At 42.4% G+C, this 24,321-nt stretch overlaps 1 protein-coding gene across 1 annotated transcript in view; it reads left to right on the top strand.

The window, feature by feature from the left end:
- LOC120497795 (protein BEAN1-like) overlaps window positions 1-24,321 on the top strand; it is a 52,056-nt gene that overhangs the window by 24,478 nt on the left and 3,257 nt on the right. The window contains exons 3-4 of the mRNA XM_039699711.1: window positions 13,947-14,156; window positions 16,706-16,847. Of these exons, the coding sequence (XP_039555645.1) occupies window positions 13,947-14,156; window positions 16,706-16,847 (352 nt within the window). The remainder of the gene's footprint in view (window positions 1-13,946; window positions 14,157-16,705; window positions 16,848-24,321) is intronic.

The following is a 24,321-nucleotide window of genomic DNA, read 5'->3' as shown; positions in this document are numbered from 1 at the left end:
TGGGCTTTAAAAGTTTTCTTGCTGTAAATACCACACTGGAGACAGTAGGCAGCAGGGCTTTGCAAAGTTCTACAGAACCCCCATTCTGGAAATTCTCTGTAGAACATGGAAAAAGTGCATGAATGGGACAGGCATAATGCAACATCTTAATTTTTGTTGCCTGGAGAAAGGAGACATCATCAGAATAAAAACAAAATACCCAAAGATAGTACAGGAATGTAATTTACATTTCTCACTTTTCAAGGAATATAAAGAAAAATATGAAAAATCTAACAGACATAACTGCCATATTTTCACCATAAAGAATAAATAGCACAGTAATCCCCACTGCAGAAGAGATGAAAGCTTCAAAAAAGAAAAGTAAAAAAAAACCCTGTTTCTATAGCAAGTATCTTTATTCCCACTTTGTATCTTCGCATAACCCATGAAATATTCATTCAAAATAATTGCTCAGCTTAAGGAAACAGTGTGCTGGTAATTCATCCCTCTTCACAGGTCATAGCAAGTGCAGGAAAAATGTGCAGAAACAGGATGTGAGTGAGCACAGAGCGTGACAGAGATCATGTGCCACAGAAAGGGCCATTGGGGTTTAGATGAAATCACAGGGGAACCCAGGGAAGGGCAGAGTTAAGTCACCAGCCAAAAGGAAATGCCTCCAGTCAGAGCCCCACTCACACAAGTGGGGGTGTGGTTCATGGAGCAACCAGAGTCCCACTGTCCCTGCAGCCCTGCCAGCACCTGCACTGCAGCCTGTCCCCACCACACTGTGTCCTAACAGAGGCCAGTGTGGATTTCAGGAGTGAACAAGCCAAAAGAAGTCTCCACGTGCTGAAATCCTGCACATTTAGGTTATTGTTCAGTGCTTGAGCAACTGCAATGTCTCATCCTTGTGGATCCGCTGAGGGCTGGTGCTGGGCTGCTCCTGGGCACTGACACCATCCCTTCCTCCTGAAAAGGCAGAGAGCACTTGGATCCAAGCTCCTGGGACATCCTCTGTTCTGCTGGGACAGAAGAAGCTCTCTTGGCTCTGCAGGTGATAAATTCCTTGCAGTCCAGCAAGGGCCACCTCCTCCTGCTGTGTGAGGATCTGTTGAACAGAGGAGCTGACACAAAATAAACCCACAGATTTTCCTGCTGGAACCCAGCAAAAGCCATGTGACTGGTTGCACAGGAAACCACAGTGCTCTGCCCCATGTTCCTCAGGAAAAGGGGCACCTGCAGCCCCCGAGCTCTCTGGGGACACTGCTCCCAGCACACTCCTCCAGGGTGTTTTGTCCTGGCAGAGGGAAGGGCTGGGCCAGCAGCCCCTCCCTGACCCACGGCAAACTGGCATCCAACAAATGGAAATAAAACAAGCCTTAAAGTCACATTATGGAAACTTGAAAATCCTGCTGCATTCTGCTAAGTCACTGTGGAAAAAAACCCTTGAATTTTATCAGTAGAAATTGCCAACAAGAATTAGAAGAGCTCTTCATTAAAGGCAAAATAAGGTAGACATTAGGCAAAATGATTTTGTATTAATCTTGATTTGGGATCATAGCACAGCAACTATTTGTGATAATATAGATCTATACACATTTGTGGGAGAGGGTTTCATGTGCTCATATTGAATTATCTTGAGTCAGAACCCAAAGGACAGTGTTTATAGAGTAAATAAAACCTTTAAATTAGATTTCTCTGCTTAAAGTTGCTTTAAAAGTTTAGGGAAAAAATACTACTACTGAAAACAAAAACAATTTTCCAAAATTTCAAGAAGATTAAAACTTCACTGAAAAGAATGCAACCATAAAAAAAAGTATAGTTCAAATTTAATTAAATAAAATAGCAAATAATGATTAAATATATGTTCCTAACTTACAGATGCATGCATGGATGAGTAATTAATCTGGTCTCATACCATGATCATTCTGCACCTACATTGCCTGCCCCAGGACCAGCATTCCCCAGCTCATGCTGGGGACATCCTGCTCCTTGGAATCCTTCCTCAGTGAAGTGGCAGCTGCTTTGTAATTTCATGGAAGTGAGACGTGAGCAGATAACTGACCTCATGCAGCAGATAATCTGACCAGACGCTGTATGGGTTCCTCCTGCAATGACTCAGGAGCTGCTGCTGAGGAGGACTTGTTTGGAGAGAGGAGGAATATTACAAAAAGCATTCCAGGGAGCCTGTGCTTCACCAGGGGTATCCACCCTGTGGGCAGGGAAAGAATAATAGAAGGAAGCTTGTGCTAAATTAATCAGAGGAAATAGAACCATAATTCAGTCGGTAATCAACTTGACAGATGTAAATTAATGCATCAGTCATTGTTCATTCCTTTTTTTCCTCAGGCACAGATTTTTTAGGGGTGACATGCACGGTTCTCTTTGCAGAGATTTTGGGTAATCAAACTCTGATAAAGGGCAGCATGGGGATAAACACAACCCTTGCTGGACACAACCCTGTCTGCAGGCAGGGTTTATCTCCAAGGGACATGGGGAGGAGCAGGAGCAGTGGGTTTCCTTTCTGAGCCCCAGAGCTCACTGAACACTCTCAGCACTCCCTGAATCCCCGAGGCTGCCCACACCTTCTCAAGGCTGCAGGCTCAGGTACTGTCAGCTCATATTGTTGAAACCAGGCACCTGTTTGTATCCTCAGCCCTGCCTGCCTTGGCCCAGCCTGAAAATCTGGGGTTTCAGGAAACTGCAGCAGCTGCTACTTAGAAATATCTGTGATCTCATTCCCAGAAGGACTTAATAGGATAGTATTACAAATGACAGGGTACATATGAATTCATCAATAATTGTAATAATCCAAACAGCAGGGTATTTCTTGTCTCTTGTGCTGTCAGCACTGTGAAAGCCCCTGCTCCAGGTGCTGTTCAGAACAAATTGCAGCAGGTCAGCATGCACTGGCTGAACATTCTAAAGCTGTAGATGTAGCCCCATAAAACACAGTGATCACCCTTGTTAACATTTCTAGCACATTTCTCCAGTTATATCAATGCAGGGGCCATCCAGAAGGCAGGAGGAGTTCAAACAGGATTTTGTTGTTGCAGAGAGGTCATACCTTCCTTGGCTGAGCATTGCAGTCTGTCCTTCATCTTCAGCAGCTAAAGGAGGCTTAAAACACACCAACCCAAACAAACAGAAACCAAAACCATACAGAAACAACCAAAACCTGACCCAGAGAAGCCATCAACCCATAAACACCTGGCTCCACAGCAGGTTCCCTTTCCAGCTTGCCGTGGAAGGCAGGACCCTCCCTTCCCCAGGTCAGAGCCCACATCTCTGTAGCACAGTGTAAAGACACCACCACCACCCTCACTGGGACCCCTCAAAAGAACCTTGTGATGCTCATGTCAAGAATGAGGAGTTGAAGGAACTGTTTGATCCATGCAGAGATTTGAAGCCTTTCCCATTCTCATGGTTTTCCTCAAGCTTCAGGACAGTGGGCACTTTGGATTTAAAAAAAAAAAAAACATAAATAACTAAAACAATCAAAAAATTTTCACTTCCCATTGCCATTCTAACAGGGCATTTTGCCAGTACAATTATATTTAGGATATACTGTGAAGTTCATGGGTTTATAATTTTGAAGGAGCAGGTGAAGAGCTACTTCTCAGAGGTAACACAGATTTAAACATTGCTTTGAGGCAATAGGTCATCCTAAATTCACACCTCCACAACAGATCCACACTGACTGTCAGCTTTTTAATAATTAATGAGGCTCATCTCAGCTGTTTGACTATTTCACTTACAGTTACAATACCCACAAGGAGTCCCTGCTGACATTAAAGCACGGGAGCTCTGAAGAGAAAGCAGCCACCTTTTCTAGACTGATTTTGCTGCAGCCTCAGCAAGCTGTCATTGCACTGCTCGTGCTTCAGGCTCTGAGGTTCAAGGCTCCCACGTCTCAGGACTCTGGAGATGGCTGGGCCAAAGGGAATTCCTGCTCTGGGACCTGTTCTTGGTCCCCTCCAGGAGCCACAGCACCTTTGCAGAGCACCAGGTCCTTGCTGTGTTCAGAGCCCTGGGACTCCCCTGCTGGGTGGGATTTTCCTGGAGCCTTTCCCTGTAAGGTCATCCTGCAGAATGTCCAGCTCAGAGCACGTTTCCCACGTGCTGTGCATGCTTTGAGAGTGTTCTAGAAACCCTGGAGCACCATTTTCCCCCTTTTATTCCTTTCAGTGCTCCAGCACTTCCATGAACAAGCCTTTTTCAGAACAGCACTCACTTTTCTGCAGCTCACACACCTGTGTTTCTGCAGTATCCTATAAAATAGGAGCTATTTTCATGCTGTCAGTTTCTTCACAAAAAAAACCTCTTTGTCTACTAATGCAAAGAATAGAAAATTTCAGCTTGTTTTTAAACTGAATGTCTCTTAATCTGATTGTTCATGCATCAGAAACTGAAGAGTTTCATCCATTCCCACCAGAACTGAAGAGCAGTGTCTCCAGCAACTCTGAGTGCCCCTAAGAGCTGGAGAACACAATTTACAAATCTGAGTTTATCAATCAAATCTTTGAGATGGAGTTTATCAATCTCCTGATGCAAACTCTTTCGATTGCCCTTGTAATGAAGGACATTCTGATTCTCCTGCAATGCAAGATTGCCTTTAGGTAGTGAAGAAGAATGTTTAGGAAATCTGGATAGAACTCCTTAATGGCCACACCATGTGGGTCCTCTCAGCCTCATTAAGCACCTAACAAGGTAACCCTGATCTGCAGCACGGAGTTAAAATGAATAAATAATGCAGGTGAGAGGAAACTGAAGAAGGGGTTCAATTTATTTTTTTTTTTTCAGATTTGGTAATCCACAATGTAAAAGCCTTTGCTGTTAGCAAGCATGTGGATTAAAATCTCTTTGCAATCACTGTGATCAGGACAACAGGGACAGAAATTATTTCCTTTTCTATTACATTGTTTCTTTCTCCACGTGTCTACCCATGCACTTGAAAGGGGACAGAATATCAGCCTAGGTACCAGTTTCTCTACCAAGAATCCCATAGCTTTGTTCAAAAATTCTCTGGTTTTTTTTTTTTCCAGTGGGTAAATGGGAACAATTTAACAGACACATTTCCACTGTGACTATTAATAGAAAGCAATAATAGTTAGTGACCTTTAATTCAGACTGAACTTCAAGAAGGTGGGAGCTGGATGCTATCCCTGGACACTTCCAGGCAGCATCCCTACAAGAGCCTTTATCTTTTATTTAGATAGTTTTATTAGAAGCACCCCTGCTGGGCACACTTATTTTCTGGGACTGAACCATTTCCTGGTGCCTTTTGTTCAAAAGGCCACAAAACCCAGGCAATGCTCCAGGTTAAGGCATTGTCCAGGGTGCTCTGAGGGCATCAGAGGGGTTCTCATCTATGTGCAGCACCTTTCATTACAAAGGGATTTATGAATCCTTTGGATTCAAAATTTAATCAACTTTTCCATAATGTGTAATTATTTAAATTGAGTATAATCCCCAGAACAGAGTGCTCACAGAAAAAGCCCAAGTTCTTTCTCCATCCTGACTCAGCATCTGTCAATTCTCAAACTCTCTCTCAATCTGACTGGGGGGCAGTGGAGAACAATGCACACTGCATTTCCTGTTCCTTTAGAAATATTCCCTTGTTTAAATCAATTTTGAGAACCATAAACAGCTGCCCTTTAAGAACAGTTTGGAACACCTACAGCCTGGACTGTCAGCTGCCTGGAGAGGGAATGGTGCAGCAAGCACAGCTGATTCTCAGGGATCTGTAAATCTGTCTTTCTCTGCATGCCTTCTCTCTGGGACAGCTCAGACCCTTCTGACTCCCAGCACACACAGAGCTGCTGGGGCTGATGCAGGTGTTTGTGCTAACGCTGCTGGAACAGGCCTTGAAGTGGGCATTGCATTTTCTATTTCCAATATTCACATTACACGCTGCAGTTTATATTGAAGGTGAATAAATGCCCTTTCCTAAAGGCTACACTTGGCTTAGGGGGAGTTTTTGGTTGGTTTTAAAGTCTTTCCCTGCCACCTCAAATGAAAAGCAGCCATCATTACATGATTCAGAGGAAGGAGCTGTGTGGAGCTGTAGCTGAGCTCTGTGTGCAGGGCAGCAGGATGTTCTGCTGCCCCAGGAGACACCCCCAGCCTGGCAGCTTTGCCTGGCAGCTTTGGCAGCCCCTCAGGGTGAGTCTGCTCTGCTGTGCCAGCCTGGCCCAGCCCTGCTGGGCACACAGGGGCAGTGGAGGGTGTACATCACACACTGCAGACATCAGGGAACAGTCCTGGGCCGTGAGGCCAGTCCTGCACTGCCTTGCACCAAATGGGCTCTGCAGCAGCAACAGGGATTCCCCCGGGCTTTTGAACAGTAATGTTTGGGTGGTTCATTTCCACAGACCTGTCAGTGTCCTTGTATTTCAGTGGCTTCTTTAACAACAAAGATTAGATTGAAATTGTCTCCAGAATCAATATCTGACTTGCCATTGTTGACATCCCTGCATCTGTCTAAGCAGACATCCTAGTCCTGTTCAGGTGAAATCTGAAGGAATTAAATAATTTCTTAATGGTATGAGAAAACCCCTTGATTTATGCAGGCAGATACTGCTGGAGCTTTCATAGATACAAATGATGATGTAAATCACACTAGAGGCTTTGTGTACTCTGCAACACCATCACCATAACTCATGTGGGAGTGCAGAACACCACTGCAAACCATTTTAATTATTTTTAAAAATTCATGTCACCTTGAAAGAAAGGCCGAGATAGATCACATGTGATACCACCTCCTGAAGGAAGATCCTGGGATCCCAGTGTGTGTTAACAGGTTTCTATCTCAGCACCCCATTCCTCACACAATTCCCTGGATGAGTATTTCAGTCATCATTATTTTCTAAGCAGTAAAAATCAGTCATTCCTCTATGTGCTTTTTCATTAGATTACTCCTACTGAAGACTGGCAAGGAAGCTGGAAAAATAAATGGGCTTAATTTCAGTAAGAAAAGCCCTAAGTAAGAAGCAGCACAAGGACACAAGCACTGCAGGAGGAGTGCTGGGGCTGTGTACCAAAGGTGGATCTGGTTCCTGAAGCTCAGTTCAGCCTTTATATTTAGTTGCAGATGGATCTTCATTATAGAGCTTTGAACCTGGTGAGCAGGCTAAGAATTGCTAAAGATGACTAATAGAGCCAGTGCAACAATTCATTGAAACACCAGGAAAACACAAAACTCCATCATTTAAACAGTCATTAAAGTGAGCCAGTTTAATAGTGATCAGAAGAGGATAACTGATTTGGAAATTCATAAATGCATATAGTGGACAAGACAGGTGCTCACCGGTTGTGACTGTTTCAGCTGGCAAGAATTTCATCATTCCTTCCTCTTTTCTCTGTGGAACTTGAGACAAATTTTGTAAGGAAAGGAACTTCTCTGTGGAAGGGGTTGGATTTTTGGTTTGGGGCTGGTTTTTTGTTGCCTCAATATAGATTATGTTTCCTACCTGGGCTGCATGTCCCATGAGCTGCCACCTGCCCTCTTTAGGTTGCATTAAATATAGTTCAGACAGAGCTCAGCCTCCTAAAGGCAAGACAAGAGACATCCAGATCACATTTCAAGCAGACTGATAAGGTAAAATATAAAATAATTTGCCCATTATATTTTTTCAAACCTTAGGAAATATTACTACATTGCAACATTTTTCCAAAGATTTATATGAGAAAGTTGTGTGCCAAAAAAACCTGGAGTATCCCACAATTAAAAAAAACCCAAAAATTACAGGGTTTGCCCTATTCAAGTCACTGCCAAGCTAGGTTGGATCTGGGCTTATGAAGGTAACTTTACTTTAATGGATAAAAGAGAATTCTCATAATACCTCTTTCCAAGCCCTAATACAGAGTTTCTGAGAAAAGTAATAGCTTTGGGTCCTGCTTATAAAACTGTATTAGTTCCAAGATGTTTGAATATGAGAAAATAGGGGGGAAATATTCCTTGTCCATCAGAAAGTGGGCTGTTATACTTGCAGAGTGATTTGTTTCCCTGCAGTGGTATTTATCATGTTGATAAAAGAGACCATGGATCTGAAAATTGGAAGATTTTTTCTGTTAATTTGAAACAGCACCTATACAAGCTGCTGTGACATCAACATAATACCCTAAAGCCACAGCAGCTGAAAAGATTTATTTCCTGAGCCCTTCTGCAGCCACATTCTCTTTGCTTCTGACATTCTCAATTTGCAGGCTGCTGGTGATCCAATCTTCCTCATTCTGGCTCTATAATAAGGATGTCAATGCAAGAAGAGAGAAAGTCATTATCTGATAGGCATAAGAGAGGATAAAAAGGCAGAGTTTGCTGTCTCAGGGGAAAGGCCACCCTCTCTGCCTTGGAGGAGCTCCTCAAGGTCATGGGCAGCTTTTGTACCTGGAAGGATGTCCCACATTCACTTCCAGATAAAACTGAGCCATCCTTAGCACAGTCTCAGGTCTGAAGTAGGTTTTCATTTTTTACTATTAATCAGTGAAAAGTTTTAATTCTGATTAGAAGGTATATATGCAGTTTAAAAGTTCAAAGAGCCTTTGAACTGCAGAGAGCAGCAGAGAAGCTGAGTGTGAATTCACAGGTGCTGCCTGGTTAATGGCATTCCTGCGGGCATGGATTGTGCTGAGGGATCTCCCACAGCAGCAATGAATGGGCAAGATTAGTTAACCATTTGTATAGGAAGATTTACCTCAAATTTAGAAATAATAATGAATTTCATCTGCTTTGGAAACTGTTAAAATGTCACTGGTGCAGCAACTGACAGGAAAAAATTATTTATTCATTGACTTTGTCAAATAACTACTAAGTGTCAATTCCAGCAGATAAGAAGACGAGGTAAAAGTTTGAAGCACTCCCTATAGAGTTATTAGCTTAAGAGGCAGTTTAATTTTCTGTGTGGAAAGCAGAAAAGCCTGAAGAACAGAACTGTGCTTGAGAGAACCAAACATGCTCCTGGGCCTCCTGAACTGCAAATTCCTTTTCCCGTACTATTTGTCTGGCTGATGTAAAACTGCTTTATAGAAAGGGCATTTCCCAGACTGTTCTGGTCATCCACTCATTTCTCAACTCTTCTACAAGAGAATAAGAGAAATACAAAAGGACAAATAGCCTGCCCTGTTCTGAGCATCCTCATTGCTTCCTTTTAGTCCCATGAGCAGATGACACCCTGGTATTTATCAAGCCTAAGTGAAGTTTCAGCCTTCCTCAGGATCCAATGGAATAGCTCTGAATCCAACAGAGACTTTGTTTTAGTTAATTTAAGGTTCAGCTCCTGTGGGCCTTGGACTCAATGCCTGAGTAACATCCCTCTCCCCCTGGCTGCAGGGATGCTCCTGTGATCCAAACCCTTTCCCAAATCTTTTTTTGTGCTACACGTCCCTTGTGCCACAGAAGCAAGCAGTGCAATTTCTGCTGATTTCCAGAGATTCATTTCCCAGGGCAGCAGCAAGGACAGGGTCCAGCTGGTTACTCTTGGCCAGACTAAACCATCTTCAAACAGGAACTGTTCATGAAGGCAGGATCAACAAAATCTCAGATCAATGCACTGATTTAGGGCATCTGGGTGCTCTCAGCTCCTTCCTGACATCTGTCACTCACCTTCCCTGGAGAAAGAGACCGCATAATCCAAGGGACTGAGAAAGGAAGGATATCAGAAACGTGCTTTAAGTTGATTCAGTGTTTGAGATGCTTTGCTGCAATGATTTGAAGACCAAAGGATTACAGAGGGTGCACAATCCTAAATTGTCCTTCCCACTGCTCCTTCCAGCCCTGTGTCAGTGCAGGGCATTTAAGGGTGCTGGGAGGTGCTGGATCACCATCCCAAACAGTTTTACTGACCCGGGGTACAAGGAATATCCTGTTCTGTCCTTGTGCTTCAGCTCCAGTTCAGCAAGGCAGCACCAAGCCCACCCTGCCCTCAGGAATAATGCCAGGCTGGCAGGGGTGAAGAGGTGGATGATTCTAGACACAAAATCTTTCCAGAACAATACATCAGCACTCCTTCAGGAGCTGGTCACGCACTTTTGAGCCTGGGAAACAAAACCACTCCATGTCTCATCCTCTCCACCAGTCATAACATGAATTATCATCTTTTTTAAGATGGCACATTGGAAACCAGGGGAAGAGATTTGGTTATTTTAGCAGGTTCCAGCTCTAAAATCATCCCAAAGCCCATCAGTTCCAGAGGCTGTTTCAGACTCACCAGAGCTGATGTGCCTTCAGGACAAAAGGAAACAGAACAAGACCCCACCATCAACACCAAACTCAACTCAGTGTGGAGAGAAGAGACTCATTTGTGTGGAGGTGCTTCCCTTCTCTCTGCTCTGAGGTACACGTGGAATGGATGCACTGAGGAAGGGAGAAGCCACCCCTAATAAAGGGCTGCATGCTGGGTGAGCCAAGCTCCCAGGACACATCTGCACACCAGCACATTTCACCCTGCCAGGATCTGACCCGGCTGAAACTTCCCCACTGCTTATGGCCAGGTTAGAGAGGGGTCACTGTCCCTTCAAAGGCAGCTTAGCAGGACTGACAAAGAACAATATGCACCCAGAAGTCAGGCTGTTCTACACCTCCTTCAGTTACTTTCCAGTTGGTTTGTTGAGATGCAGGAGCACTGAGTAAAGTAGTATGTTGTGATATTTAAGGGATTTTTCAAAATGCTAATTTATTGTCTGACACTGCATGGACAGTCCAGGCAATTCTGCACTGGTGCTGACTCTGAAGTCAGTGTTCACATAATTCACATTTAGAGGATTAGATATAAAATAATCATATTTATGTATGTATTGTTTATAATTTGCAGTTTCATGGGAAAGGATACAATTTACCTCAAAACAAAAGTGTTAGCACTCTGTTAGTAGTGTTGTATTTATGGGCTTCACATACATTTGCAGATACGCCAATTCTGAAGGAAAATCCATAGCATTTTTATGTGGAGAAATGCACAATTTATCAAAAGAAAATGGTTTTGGATAAGAGGAGAAAATTTACAATGTGTTTTTTTGCCAAAAGTAATATAAACATCTCTTTTCCCCCCACAAAATTCAAACTCAAATAATTTATATCAACGCATTTACAATGTGTTTTTTTGCCAAAAGTAATATAAACATCTCTTTTCACCCCCACAAAATTAAAACTCAAAGAATTTATATCAACGCCGCATCTCATTCTGCTGTTGTTTGTTCCATTAATAAGTCAGTAGTAGAGTCTGGAGGATCAGACTCACAGTGTCAAACTGGAAATGGTGCTACAGGAGAAGTTTCTCAAGTACATTTTGTGTTAGGAGCTGGGCTAAGGGGACTCAGTCCTTCTAATAAATGCAATGTTGCACTACAACTTGTCTATAGGAGGGACTGGGTTCAGCTAGATTAAAAGCTGGTGAGAAACAATAGATAAAACAGACAGGACTTGGGACAGCCAAGGAAGCCCCGAGAATGTGGTGGATAAATGGGGTGTCTTGAACCAAACCACACCAGTGCAGGAGAGTATTGTCTGTATGAAGTCACTTAAAGCTGTTCAACAGCAAAACAGGTCCAAATATCCGTGCTCACACTGGGTGGCACCAGAGGAATCTCCCAAATAGTCAGAGTGTGGATATTCCAGCTGGCTTCCACACCTGGAAAAAAATAAAAGATAAATATCCTTAGCCAGGCCCTTCCTGTTTAGAGGATCGTCCCAAATTTGTCCCAAGTTTTTAAAGACCTGAAAGCACTCACTGCAGCCTCCTTGCTCCCCAATTGACAGCAGTTTATCACCAATTCCATTTCAGGGCTATTTGACATAAAATCAATGACCACAAGCCTGACAGTGTGTGGGGCAACCTCACACCCCAGGCTCATGTTCTCATCATGCTGACAACAAAGTTGATTCTTCTTTTACCTTTGCAAGCCAGCCAAAATTGCCAATAAATTACCTGGCACTATTTCCAGTTCAGGTGTTAATCCCTGCAGCCAGGATTTAAACTGCCACTGCTGTGATATTTTCATCTCTCAAAGGCAGAATTTGCAAAAATCTGAAAATACAAGGCCTTGGAAAGCCAGTGAGGGTGTGTTGGACACACTGCCAACAGAGATAGCTTTAAAAATGTACAAATGAGAAACACAAGTCAAATTTTGTAAAGTTTTGGAAATTTGAGTTCTAGCACAAGGGCCTTACTCCCCAAACATATCCCACACCCAAAAGTTCTTTGCACTGAGTATTAAGTAGGACACTTGTCCATAACCTTTGATTTAACACTACGTGGTTAAACATCAGTCTTGGTTTTTGGCACAAGACACTTGGTAAAAGCTCAGCACATTTCCTGGCTGTCTGTTCTAAATGCCTATGAAGATCCTCAGCCAACAGTCAAGTGCTCCAGAAAATTAACAATACTCCTCTACATGCTAATTCCCCTGGTGTCATGTGGATGTTTCTAGTTGGTTCTCCCAGTCTCAAGCATCAGTCAGTGATAACATACACTGGCTTGGAGCCATTGTCTTCTTTCTAAACTTATTGTGACTGCAAATCAAGAGGTGTCTCCCAAAGGAAAAGAGCAAACCTTGCTGAGAACTCTCTGATAACATCCATCCTTGTAAACAGCACTGCACTTCCTAAAACACATACTCACTCCACACAATACTCAAAAGAGTAAATTTTGTTATCCCTGATTTCATCAGGAAATAAATACTGTACTTTTTCAACTGGCACATAGCCAGATAAAAAAAAAAATGTATCCAGGCCAGAGCTTGGTATATGGCATCTCCAGCAATTTTTCTGCATCAATAAAATTTTGGTTTACTGATGCTGAGCAGCTAATGGTAGGTTTGTTTGGTTTTGGTTTTTTTTGGGGGGGGGAGGGGTGTGAGAGGGGGATTCTAGCTGTTAAAATCCTGAATAATTTTTCCCATAATTTAATCTCTTTACCATTAGCAATTCCCCCATTCTCCCCCTATTAGCAATGCAATCCCCCATAAATGTATTTCTGGGCAATTAATTCCCATGTATAATCATGCTATCAGTTGTTTCTCTAAGGGAATATTATTGTTTAACCCTTGGCACTGTCTCTGTGGCTTGTGTTTGACTTGGCAATAAATTACTATAGTTATTCTCCTTTAAGAAGATTTATTATTGAACACAAATAATACATGTAAAGATTTATTTTTTTTAACCAGAGTAAAGCAGTTACAACCAAACAATCCCACTCTGGATGAGTCTCTTCCTGCACTACAAATCAGTTTCTTGGGATGCTGACTCCCTAAACAAACCAGAGCAAGCCATGTGCCACAAAAGCAGGATCCTGTGCTTCATTCTTGCCCAAATCTTCCTCTGCGAATCCTCAGAGCCTTCTGACACCCCTAACAACAGGCAGTTCCTCTGTTCCTCTTGTGTCACCCTTGAGGCAGGACCGGGAGTGAGGTGACACATAGTTTCTAGCTCTCTTCAGCAGGCTGAATCCGAGTGTATTAGAAACCCTTTCTTTTATACATCATTCCAATACAGGTGGACATGACTGGTCATTTAATCAACACCCCATTACACAACTGGCTAATTAAGAAAACACCTTTTGGTAAACATCTTATGAGAAAACAACTGTTCAAAGCACCAGCTGCAAGATTGTTTTAATTCTTTCTCTCAGCCTTCTCAAAACTCCCCAGAACAATTCCTGGGAAAGAAATTCTGCTTTCTCTCTCCGACCAGACTGTCACATCCACACCTCTTGCAGCTCACGTTTTGGAATTTCCACTTTTCTCCTTGAGCAGTTCAGTTCTTTCGGCAGCGGTCAGTTCAGGGTACAAGGAGTCTGGTGGGGAAGAAGCCATCCGAGCTGTGGCTCACACAGCCCTGGCTCCAGAAGGATGCTCCCAGTAAAGGGGGCAGCTTTTGAAATGAAATGAAATGAAATGAAATGAAATGAAATGAAATGAAATGAAATGAAATGAAATGAAATGACACATTTCTCCTCCCTCTCTCTCTGTCACAGCAATCGCCTCGAACCGGAGCAGCGCTGCCAGCGCCTTGCCGGGCCCCGGGGAGCACGGCGCTGACAGCAGCCTGCTGGTGTCCCCGCTGCTGGTGGCAGGGCTGGTGATCGGGCTGGTGCTGCTGCTGTCCTGTGCCACCATCGTGGTGGGCAGCCTGCGCCGGGACCGCCGGGCCCGCCCGCCCCGCGCGGGCAGCGCGGCTGCCGACGGTAAGGAGCCGGGAATGGGCAGGGATGCACGGGAACCACGGCCGCTACAGGGATCGGTCACGGCGGCTGGCAGGGCAGAGGCAGCCCCGGGCAGGGTGCCCACACGGGTGATGGCTCACAGAACCCAGCTCACTGCCCTCGGCATCTGTAAGAGCCTAAATGAGAGATGCGGGACTCCAGGCGGCTCTTCCAAAACGCAGTTTATCACATGCAAGATGTTAGAGCAGTCCAGGGTCGTGGGTGACAGAGGCTGTGCCTAGAGCTGTCAGCTGCAGCTGCAGGCAGGCCTGGAGACCCTTAGTTTAGGTTACAAATGCGTTATATACTTTTCTTTGCTGAGCATCTTAATACAGTAGAACCAATCTATACCTTAACTTTTATCTATAGCCTAGCATAACTACTACAATTACCATATTCATGTTAGTATTCTCCAATCACTAAATGTTAGTTAGTTAATTCTGAGACCTTTTTTCTACTTGCAACACTGGCTGACTTGTTTGCCTGTGCTATCTTTCTACTTGGTAAAAACATCTTGTTCGAGGTGGGTTTATCCTTTGTTCTAAGTCATAAAAACCCCCTTCTAACTAACATGCCCTTTGCCTCCTTGGTTATCCAGCAAGACTGGCTCAGCAATTATTTTCTGCTATATCAAAACTTGCTTCCATCTCTATTCCTTCCTCAGCTTCTACATTCAAAAATCTTTCTGCTAAGCATACATATCTGTGAGACTTTCTTGTCAAACTTTCATCCTTCCCAACAGGCACGGGATAAGATTTATTCTCCGTCGCGTGTTCACATCCCCCGATAGCCTTGGTGCAGCATTTGCTGGAATTTCTGTTTCCTGGAAAGGCAGAGCTGTTCTCATTTCAGCCAAGTGCACCAGCCTACAACAATCACCGGGCAAATGCAGTTTATCTGAGTGCAAAAGTGAATATTTGCCTGGAAACAGAACAACAGGGCACCAAATATCATTAAACTGTCACCATCATTAACAGCGTCATTGATGACATCCGTGTCACCACAGCCACCATCGTTAGAGACTCAAAAATGTCCCAATTCCTACCTCCTAACCAAAATAAAACCCATGAAACAAAACAAACACATTTAAAAAATCTTACAGATAATTTGGGAATATCAAGGAGTTAATTTTGGAGTAGTGTTTTCAGCCCTTTGGGGCTTTGCTTTGTCAAGGAAATGACAGATTATTTCTATTTAAGGGGAAAAACCGGTTTTAAAAGTTACTGTGTAATTCTTCAGACAGTAAAAATTCCAGTGATAAATGGTGGACCATCAACAACCTCCTCTGTGAGCAGGCTCCTCTACCTGCAGCTTGTTATGGCTGCAGTTCTGTGCATATCATTGAGGGGCTTTTATTTATTTAGAAAAGCCAATAATAGTGAGCCACATAAAAATGCATTGGCTTAAATGTTGTTTTCACTGAGGTAGATTACATTGAAGTCAATTGAACTTCATTTAGTTACTTGGATCAGGAATGTTTACGTTTAAACTAAACAAATCTTCTAGGACCAGTTTGTCCCCTTGGAGCAAGGAATAATTTCTTCTTGGCTTTTCCAGAAATATTTATCCAGATAAATGAATAACATCTATATTTTGGGAATAAAATTTAGAGTCCAAAAGAATTGAAATACAAACTGCCATGGCAACCTACAGAGGGAAAATAAAAACAAAATCCAGAAAACTAATGTCTACTATTACAGTAATATCAATTTTCCTAATTTTCAGCAGCTACATTGAGGATTAAATAGTTAAACCCAAACTGGAGTTACTGTTTGACCCAATATTTTGGCATGATAAAATACTGACCATTAAGCTTTAATCACTGTGTTTAAATCTACTACTTTGACAGTTTCAACTCCTGGAAGAAGCCTAGAGCCAGGCAAAAACAAAAAGGAAAATTTTCAAACTCCTTGTTAGATATAACAATGCTAGATAAATGGAAAAGAAAAGCATATTTGGGGAGATATTCAAAAGAATAATCCTGAACTAAATTATGCCACACTGCATTACGTGGACACACACACACACTAATTAACCTTTTAACATAGAAAATAGATTTTTGTGTGTGTGTGTCTGTGCTATTTTCCAGCTTTTCCCATTTTTGTCAGTGTTTATTGAGAGCAGCATTTTCTCAGCAATCAAACCCCTGCCCCTCCTGTTACAACCCTCCCAGAATGGACAAACTTCCCAGGGATGCAATTGCTGGAATTGCAGTTACCCCACAAAAACCTGAAGCTGCACAGGGTAGAACCCACACTCCTTTTCAGCCTCTGAGGCCCAAGAAAAGCTTTGGAACTTCCAACTGCGTTGTGGGGCAGCACTAAAGGCCCAGTCCCTGTGCCTGAAACACCACCGTTCACCTACAGGTGGGCTTCATTCACTCTTAAAGAAATAAGAATATCCCGTGAGAACTGATTGTTCCAAAATACCCACAACTCCTCTGCCTCAGGAAGGGTTTGTTTTCTGATTTGTGGCAGTGTTATAAACGAGTGACAGAGGAAGAGCAGCCAATGTAAATTCTTGTTTTGCAGCCCCAGATGGTTTCTCCCACGGCGGCTCCTCTGCAGAGCTGCGATCCACCTGCAGCGAGGAGCTCCCCCCAGCCTGTGACCTTGACTCCTACCTGGATATACTTTCTCAGGTGACCATCATGTATCCTGATCCACCTCCACGGTAAGCACTTGCCTGACATTCTCAGGGTTACAGTCCTGCACTGGCAAAGCCCACTGCAGAAATTCAGCTCACACAAACTCTGAATACAGACAGACCTTGTTTCGTTTGAGTGTAAGTTCAGGTTTTCCTTAGCAGAATACAGTTTTACTAAATGAAGATGTGGACAGGAATTTTCATTCAGTGATATTCACATTAAAATTTATCATAGTGATAACATCCTAATGAGACACACAAGTAGAATTACTTAAAATCATCTTTCTTTGAAAGAAATGCATTTACAAGTCAAAGTTTCAAAGTCAAAAATACATACTTTTCCCAAGAACTTCCAAGTTACATTTATTACTGATCTTGAGAGTGTTCAGATCAGAGGAAACAGAAAAACAGAATTGTAGAAATCATTCAGCAGCTCCTAAATTGTGTGCCCACATTCACAGGGTACAAGAACAGCCTCGTGAGCCACAGGAGCTGCACTTTGGGCCATGGGCATCTCCTTCATGTGCCTCAGCCCCCCTGAGGTCCAGAAATGAAGGGATTCAGTTCAGACTCCTTCCAATGAACCAACAGGAATAATTTTAAGCAGAACTTCAAGCTTTCTGTAGTGCTGTGTCTTACAAACAGCAAACACAGGTTGGACAGCCATGCCCCCCTTTCTTTTTCTTTTTTTTTCTTCCTTTTAAGCAGACTCTTTTTGAGTTAAAGCACTATAAGACCAGCCCTTTTCTGACTGTGGTATAGAGCAGCTCAGCACTATGAGCACACCATACATGGATCTTTGCTTTGTTTATTCTGTGCATGTTCTACAAGCAGCAGTTATGTATTACCTATATATATACACATATAGGTAACATATCATCCTATATAACTAATGGGCTTTTAGGGATTGTGTAAATATTTTACCAGAAAGCTCACATGTGAAAAATTACTCTGAGCCTGGCATCTAAATGTGTATAATTTCATATAAATCCACTTAGGAATTTAGACTGGATTTTGGGCCCACACCCACGAGTCTTTCCTAATAAAAGGCAGCCAGCTGACGCCCAAGCAAGACTCTGAGTGGGCAGCTGGCCAGATTCCTGAGAACAAACTGACACTATAGTTCTTTAGCAGACAGATCATCAGAGATTATAGCAAAGGATGCTTCCATTTGCAGCTGGAAACAGGCACAGAGAAGGTTTTTCCACTTCTATGGAGTTGTGCTTAAAGGAGATATGAGTGACACAGGACAGCACAGATTATCCACAGCTTGCAGTACATTCTGCAGTGGCTCTGTAACCAGCCTGGCAAGGGTGAATTATCTTGTGTCCCACCTGTTCTCAGAATATTCTGGGACACGTAAAGGTGTCCAGCCACTGCCTCCTCCAGCTTCCCTGCTGGGCTGAGTGGACTGTGTCCCTGAGGATCCACTCTGCCCACACTGGAAAACACTGCTCATCCCAGTAATTACAGCCCTGCATCACAGGTCCCAGGTAGAGATTATTGTGAATGGTTTGGCTATTTTCATACCGCCACTGCAGTTAAATATTTTAGAAAAAGTAGCTTTGGCAAATCATCAAAATCTTAGTAAATTTTATATCTTAGCAACACAATTTGGGGAACTTAGGGAAAGCAGATGGCTACATGGAGACTTTCAAACTTGCTATTAATGCATTCTCCAGACCATTGTAACTGTTCAGAAAAGCACTGGGTGAGAGGTACTGTCTGAATTACTGCATTATGTAAAGCCTGAAAAACTCCTGTACATCTCCCTTTATATTCTCCTGCATGGCATAACACTGCAGTGTCTGTTTTTAATTAGTAGAGCATGGAAATTATTTGAAAGCTGACTGTCAGACATGGCCTGGAAGCAGAAACAAGACATGCCTGACCTTGTGCATTTAACTCCCTGGGATCAATCTCATTGCATATGATAATATTTTGAAGAGTAGGTTTACTGAAACATAGCACTGCCTAAATGAATGTAATTCCTCCTCCTAATTCCTGGAGGGCAAGATGTAATTTAAAGCTAAACTAGCAAGGCCAAAATGTACTGCAGCTGTGGCATCAGCAGAACAGAAATGAAGAGCAGCAAGGAAAGCAACTGCACTGGTAAATAACTCTTACAAATCTTTGAAGTGAGAGAGTTCAATGAGTTGAAAGCAGTGAGTGCTGCCAGGATAATTTCCTTTATCCACCTGGTGCTGCAAGGCCACCTGCATTCCAGCACCCAGACAGGAGTGTGCAGCTCCTCACACCATTCCTGTCAGAGCACACACTGAAATGGTTTCAGGAGAAAGCACAACACCTTCATTTGGCCAAAGGGTGGTTAGTTATATTTCATATATTTCATAGCTGAGGTTTAAACCACGAAAGCACAACACCTTCATTTGGCCAAAGGGTGGTTAGTTATATTTCATAGCTGAGCTTTAAACCAGAAAATGAGTGGAGAAGGGATTTAAGGGGAAGACTGATGAAACACAGAGGCAGTCCCCATGTCTGTGGCTGAGCTCCCTGTTCAGGCCTCCCCACTCCCAACTCTCCAGCTGGAAGTCCAATAACTGTTTATATAAAACACTATTTATAGAAGAAATGTTATTGGTAAATTAATCTATGAAAAATGCCTTGGGATATTAGTATTTGCTCTGATCTCTGAATCACAAGTTTCATTTGTGGCTCAATCTGATTATCCCCACAGACACTTCCACTAACCCCTTCCTTGCATTAGATTAAGAGGGATGCCAGGCATGGAATTTTGTCATTAGCCTGCTGTAGTTGCAGGGTGGTTATAGAGAAGCCATTTGGTCAATTTGTTTTGACAGCCCAAAATATACAGTGCTGCTATCTATAAACATCCCTTTAGGACAGTTAATGGCTTTTTAATGAATCTCAGATCTGTGCTAGCATCTGTCACATTGATTTTACATGAGGCATAGATGGGAAATACAAAAACAAAATACAGGGGATATGAACCAAACAGTTTCAGAATATGAGGGGTTTGTATTTCAGAGCATATTTCTGATATGTACAGATACTGGCAGCAGGGCAGGGCTGGAAGTTAATGTTTCATAGTCTGTGCCACCAGACACGGCAAAGCCTTTGTTTCTAAGAAATTCAGTGTGAGAAAGATGATCCAAGTGATCTCCCAACAATTCTAAACCACAGAATTCTAATCCCTCCCACTGAACACATCCAGCCAGGACAGAAGACAATCTCCCTGCCACATCTTACCTATCATCATGGTCAACATGGCTTAGAAAGAAACACTGGAAAGCCTGTAAATCCAATATCTGCCATTTTGTTCAACAGTCACTGTGCTGGGGGGAGTAAAATCACACTGTTGGAGATGAAACCTTTATAGACAGAAACCATGAGCTCACGTTTACTGTGCTGAGTTCTTTGTAACACACATTTCTAGTGAGCATTACTCGTTATCTGCTTACCAATATGTAGTAAGAAAGCTGGTTAAAAATAAGTTGAGTTCACATGTTTGAAGTGGATTGAATTACAGTACCAACTAAAGTCCAAGTAAATTAAAAACTATTACACTTTCTTTAGGGGAGTCAGTAAAATCCAAGCAATGAGGAGATTTCACAGCAGGAAAGGACTTTTATCAACTTCTCACCTTGTGGCCAGGGAAAATGCATCTCACCCCACTGCATAAGTGCTTTTGCACTCCTTAGTGACTGGATATTAATGGTATGTACAGAGCTTTAGGCAACCAAGATGATTGCCTGAGACTGCTGAGTGTCTGACAGGACATCCCAGAGGAATGACTGCTCAGGAGGATGCAGGGATTTACCTCCAGGAATGGTTTTATTGGGAGCCACAGAAGTCCTCTCCAAACTTCACACTGAGTGTTCCCCACAGGGCACATGGAGTAAAAAACCATTCAGCCCTCTCTATCCCAGCATTCATATTAAATCACATTGTGTGAGGGTTTGTTTGTGGGCTCACTCTTCCTCAGCTGGTCACCCTCCCTAATCTACATAGGATCTGTTCTAGAGAAAATTGTCTTATTTAGGCTTGATAAATCCCAGTATTCTCAATAACCATGTTCAGCCTGCATTGTTTAAATGGGCAAATCAATTTAAAAATTATTCTAAAATGACAAAAGGAAATGCTCCTGTCTTAAAGTCAGACACTAATTTCCCTTTAAATATATATTTTTAAAAGCCTACTTAAGGGACTTCCTTTTTTAAGACATACTTTTCCATCCCCCACTTCTGAGGATGCAAGTTAGCTAAGCCAGCCTCCTGCATTTTCTTGAAAGGCAGAATTAGGCTTGCAGAGAATGGACATAAAATCTTGCTATACTGTGCTGTATTCCTTTGCCAAGGCTGTTTTCCTGAGAGCAAACCAGGTGAGGAGCTTTTGCCACATTACACTGACAGGTGGCAAAGCATGAGATGGACATTAGGGGTTAAGTTCAGCTCTTACATCAACACCCCCACTGAGATTTTCAGTTAGTAAGGTAAAAAATGTCACTGGAAATATGACAGGTTTATAATTCCATTAGGTATCATGACATGAGCTAAAACTCTCAATTCCTTTAACTCCAAATACCAAACACTCTGAAGCCCCTCCCTTCACATCCCAGTGCTATTCCTCATCAGCATCAGGGACAGAAACAAGTAAATTCCTAATTATTTTGGAAAACTTCTTATTTCAAGCTTAACTTTGTTTACAGCCAATTTGTGAGCATTTCTTTCTGTGGCGTTTCCATTCCTCTTAATTATCCACACCTTTCTCTTTTTTCTTTTCTTTGTAGTCAAAAACACTCTCACACCTCAGCCTGTGTGTTGGGAGGCTGGGGCACAAAATTCCATTGATTTTCTGTCAATAAAAATACCTGTGGGCACCTTCTGACCAGCTCTCTTTATACCTGCCCCAGATCCACTCTGCAGGTGCAAATTATTGCTGCATAAAAAACACCCTGCAGCAGTGACAGCAGCAACACCTGATGGAAGGGAAGCACCAAGGATTTCTAACAAGAAATCTACAGTGCTATGCAGAGCAACCACAAGTTAAAGCTCCAAATATTTGATGACTGTACTTTAAGAACAAAGAGTATTTTTCTCTGATTTCCCAGCTGCATATTGCAGCCAGTATTTCCTGCACCTGCTCAGAATTCATTCCTGCAATAAGTACAGCAAAGCCCTTTCTTGGAATATGATCCTAAAATTTGTCAAATGGAAAACTTCCTCAAACATCAGCAGGTTCTGGTGACATGCAAGAATTGGAGGTGTTCAGAATCGTGTTTGTGGATTAACTCCATGGCTTGGGAAGCACCAAATTTTTATTTAACTGACTCTTGTTACTCAGTCAGTGCCCAGCATCCTTTACTGTGTAATGGTTACAGAAATCCAGGGACCAAACACCACTGATGATCAAGTAGTTCTTACTATGTATAAAATTAATGCCAGGATGAATTGTATCATATGAAACCTTCATCCTAGAATGACTTGTTTTATTTAAAAATTTATTTCAATTGTTTAAAGCTGCACAATTATGATGAAACTGCATTATATTGGTTCCAAATATTATCTGCTATATGTTTTCATGAAAACAGTTTGCACTTAATTTCATTTTTGCTCTGGAATATTTATCCATCAAAGTCATAACTTCCTCAAGATTATCTTGACACAGAGTGCAGAACAGAGATGCAACCTTTTAGTGCTCATTAACACAAACATTCCTAGTATAGTTCTGAGGAACTGGAAATTCCAGAAATAACTATGGACAGAAAAAAAGACAGAAAAAAACCTAAATTCCACCTTTCCTGTCTCTTCAATAGTTAAGTTAATTAAGTCCTAGATGTTTACTTGAACAATATCTTGGGTTACATTTTTTGTTATTTAAAAACATTAAAATAAATATGTAAATAAATATGTATATAATTAGAATCTCAAATGGAAAGTGTCAGGATCAAAAATAAACCTAGCTCATAATGACAATGTCATTACAGAAGCAGTTCTGTCAAAACTGATATATTTCCCCATGGTAATAATAAATCACCAAAGAAAATATGTATTCTAGGAAAACACACCTCAAGGAACACATGGACAGATTTCCAGGCTGCTCTCCTGCCAGCCTGGCTGTGAGCTAATTGTGCCATCACAGAAGGCAGAGTTCAGCATCATCAGCTCAACTGCCTACATGGGCATCAAACTCATCATTATTTTTTTCACCTGAACCCTCTTGCAGAGAGTTACATCACAAATGTTCTAATTTCAGCTCTTCTGTTAGGTAACATCATCATGGAAACATCCTTTGTGCTGTTTCATCACAGTTCCAGCCTGCCAGCACACAGATGTTCCAGATTCAGGGGCTCTGTTTGCCATTTTCAAATGAACACAAAATGGAAACAGTGCAACAGGAGCAATTGTAGCAGAGTTAGAACATACAACAAATGAACAAAGTGAACCACAAGACATCTACTGCACAAAGAATTCTTCATTCCCAGCTCTGCCTTTTTTCACTTCGTGTTGTTTGCATCTTAAAAAGTCAGCAGAACCTTCTTCCTGCCCCAGAGAGGGGCTCCTGATTTATGAATGACAGCCAGTTAAAGAAGCTCTTTGGAGTTTCCCTGGCAATAAACCCATCCTAATACTTACTGCAACGAGACCCAACAAATTCCCAAAGTTACTGCCCCTCCTGCCACACTCTGAGTCAGCAAGGTCATCTTGGAGAGCTGCTGTCATTTTTGAGCACCATTCCCCTCTGCAGATCCCATTTACCTCACAGACAAATCAACCTCCCTTGCTTTTCTCAGGGAAATTATCCCTTAAAAACTCAGTAGTGCGTCTAAACACAGCAGTGCAGGTGTTATAACAAAACAAGGCCCAAAGCCATGCAGACAGCAGCACATGTCATGGTCAGTAACCCCTTCCTTCTCATCACTGCCGCTGTTCCTGCGCCTCCAGGTAATACAAGTTTTAGAAAGCAGTGGATTAAAGTGGATTCACTACAAGTACTGCAGCCAAGAATTTTTTCAGGGCTGGTATCCACATGATGCAGTGTAATGAATTCCTGTGCTCCATTATTTATGTTATGGTAACACAACACTTTCCAAAAGCATTTGCTTTCCTGTTTAAAAGGATTTTCCTGTGACTGCTGTAGTGAACGTCAAGCCTGAGCTACTTTTTACAATATCTTCACAGAAGTGAACATGACAGATAAAATATAACTGTTGTGGTGGGTTTTGTAAAAGATGAACAAGTATTTTTGTTTTTCCATTTCATGGTCCTGCATTTTCAGTTGCAAAACATATATATATGTAAATATATATATAGAAATAGATAAATATACCTATATACACACACGTGTATGTACACACACATATTGCACACCCCTTTGTGGGTATCACTCCCTTAGCAGTTCCTGAGGTTGCAGTTTGATGATTTGTGAGCTGCAGTGTCAGACTTCCCCTCTTCCTCTGTCTCTCCCATTTCCACTTCCCTGGTGTTCCTGGTGCTCCCCAGCTGAACTGGGAGCTTCT

The sequence above is a fragment of the Passer montanus genome, unplaced genomic scaffold, assembly GCF_014805655.1.
Source record: "Passer montanus isolate IOZ18808 unplaced genomic scaffold, ASM1480565v1 scaffold138, whole genome shotgun sequence".
Classification (NCBI taxonomy): domain Eukaryota; kingdom Metazoa; phylum Chordata; class Aves; order Passeriformes; family Passeridae; genus Passer; species Passer montanus.
This window is presented reverse-complemented; position numbering and strand designations above follow the sequence as displayed.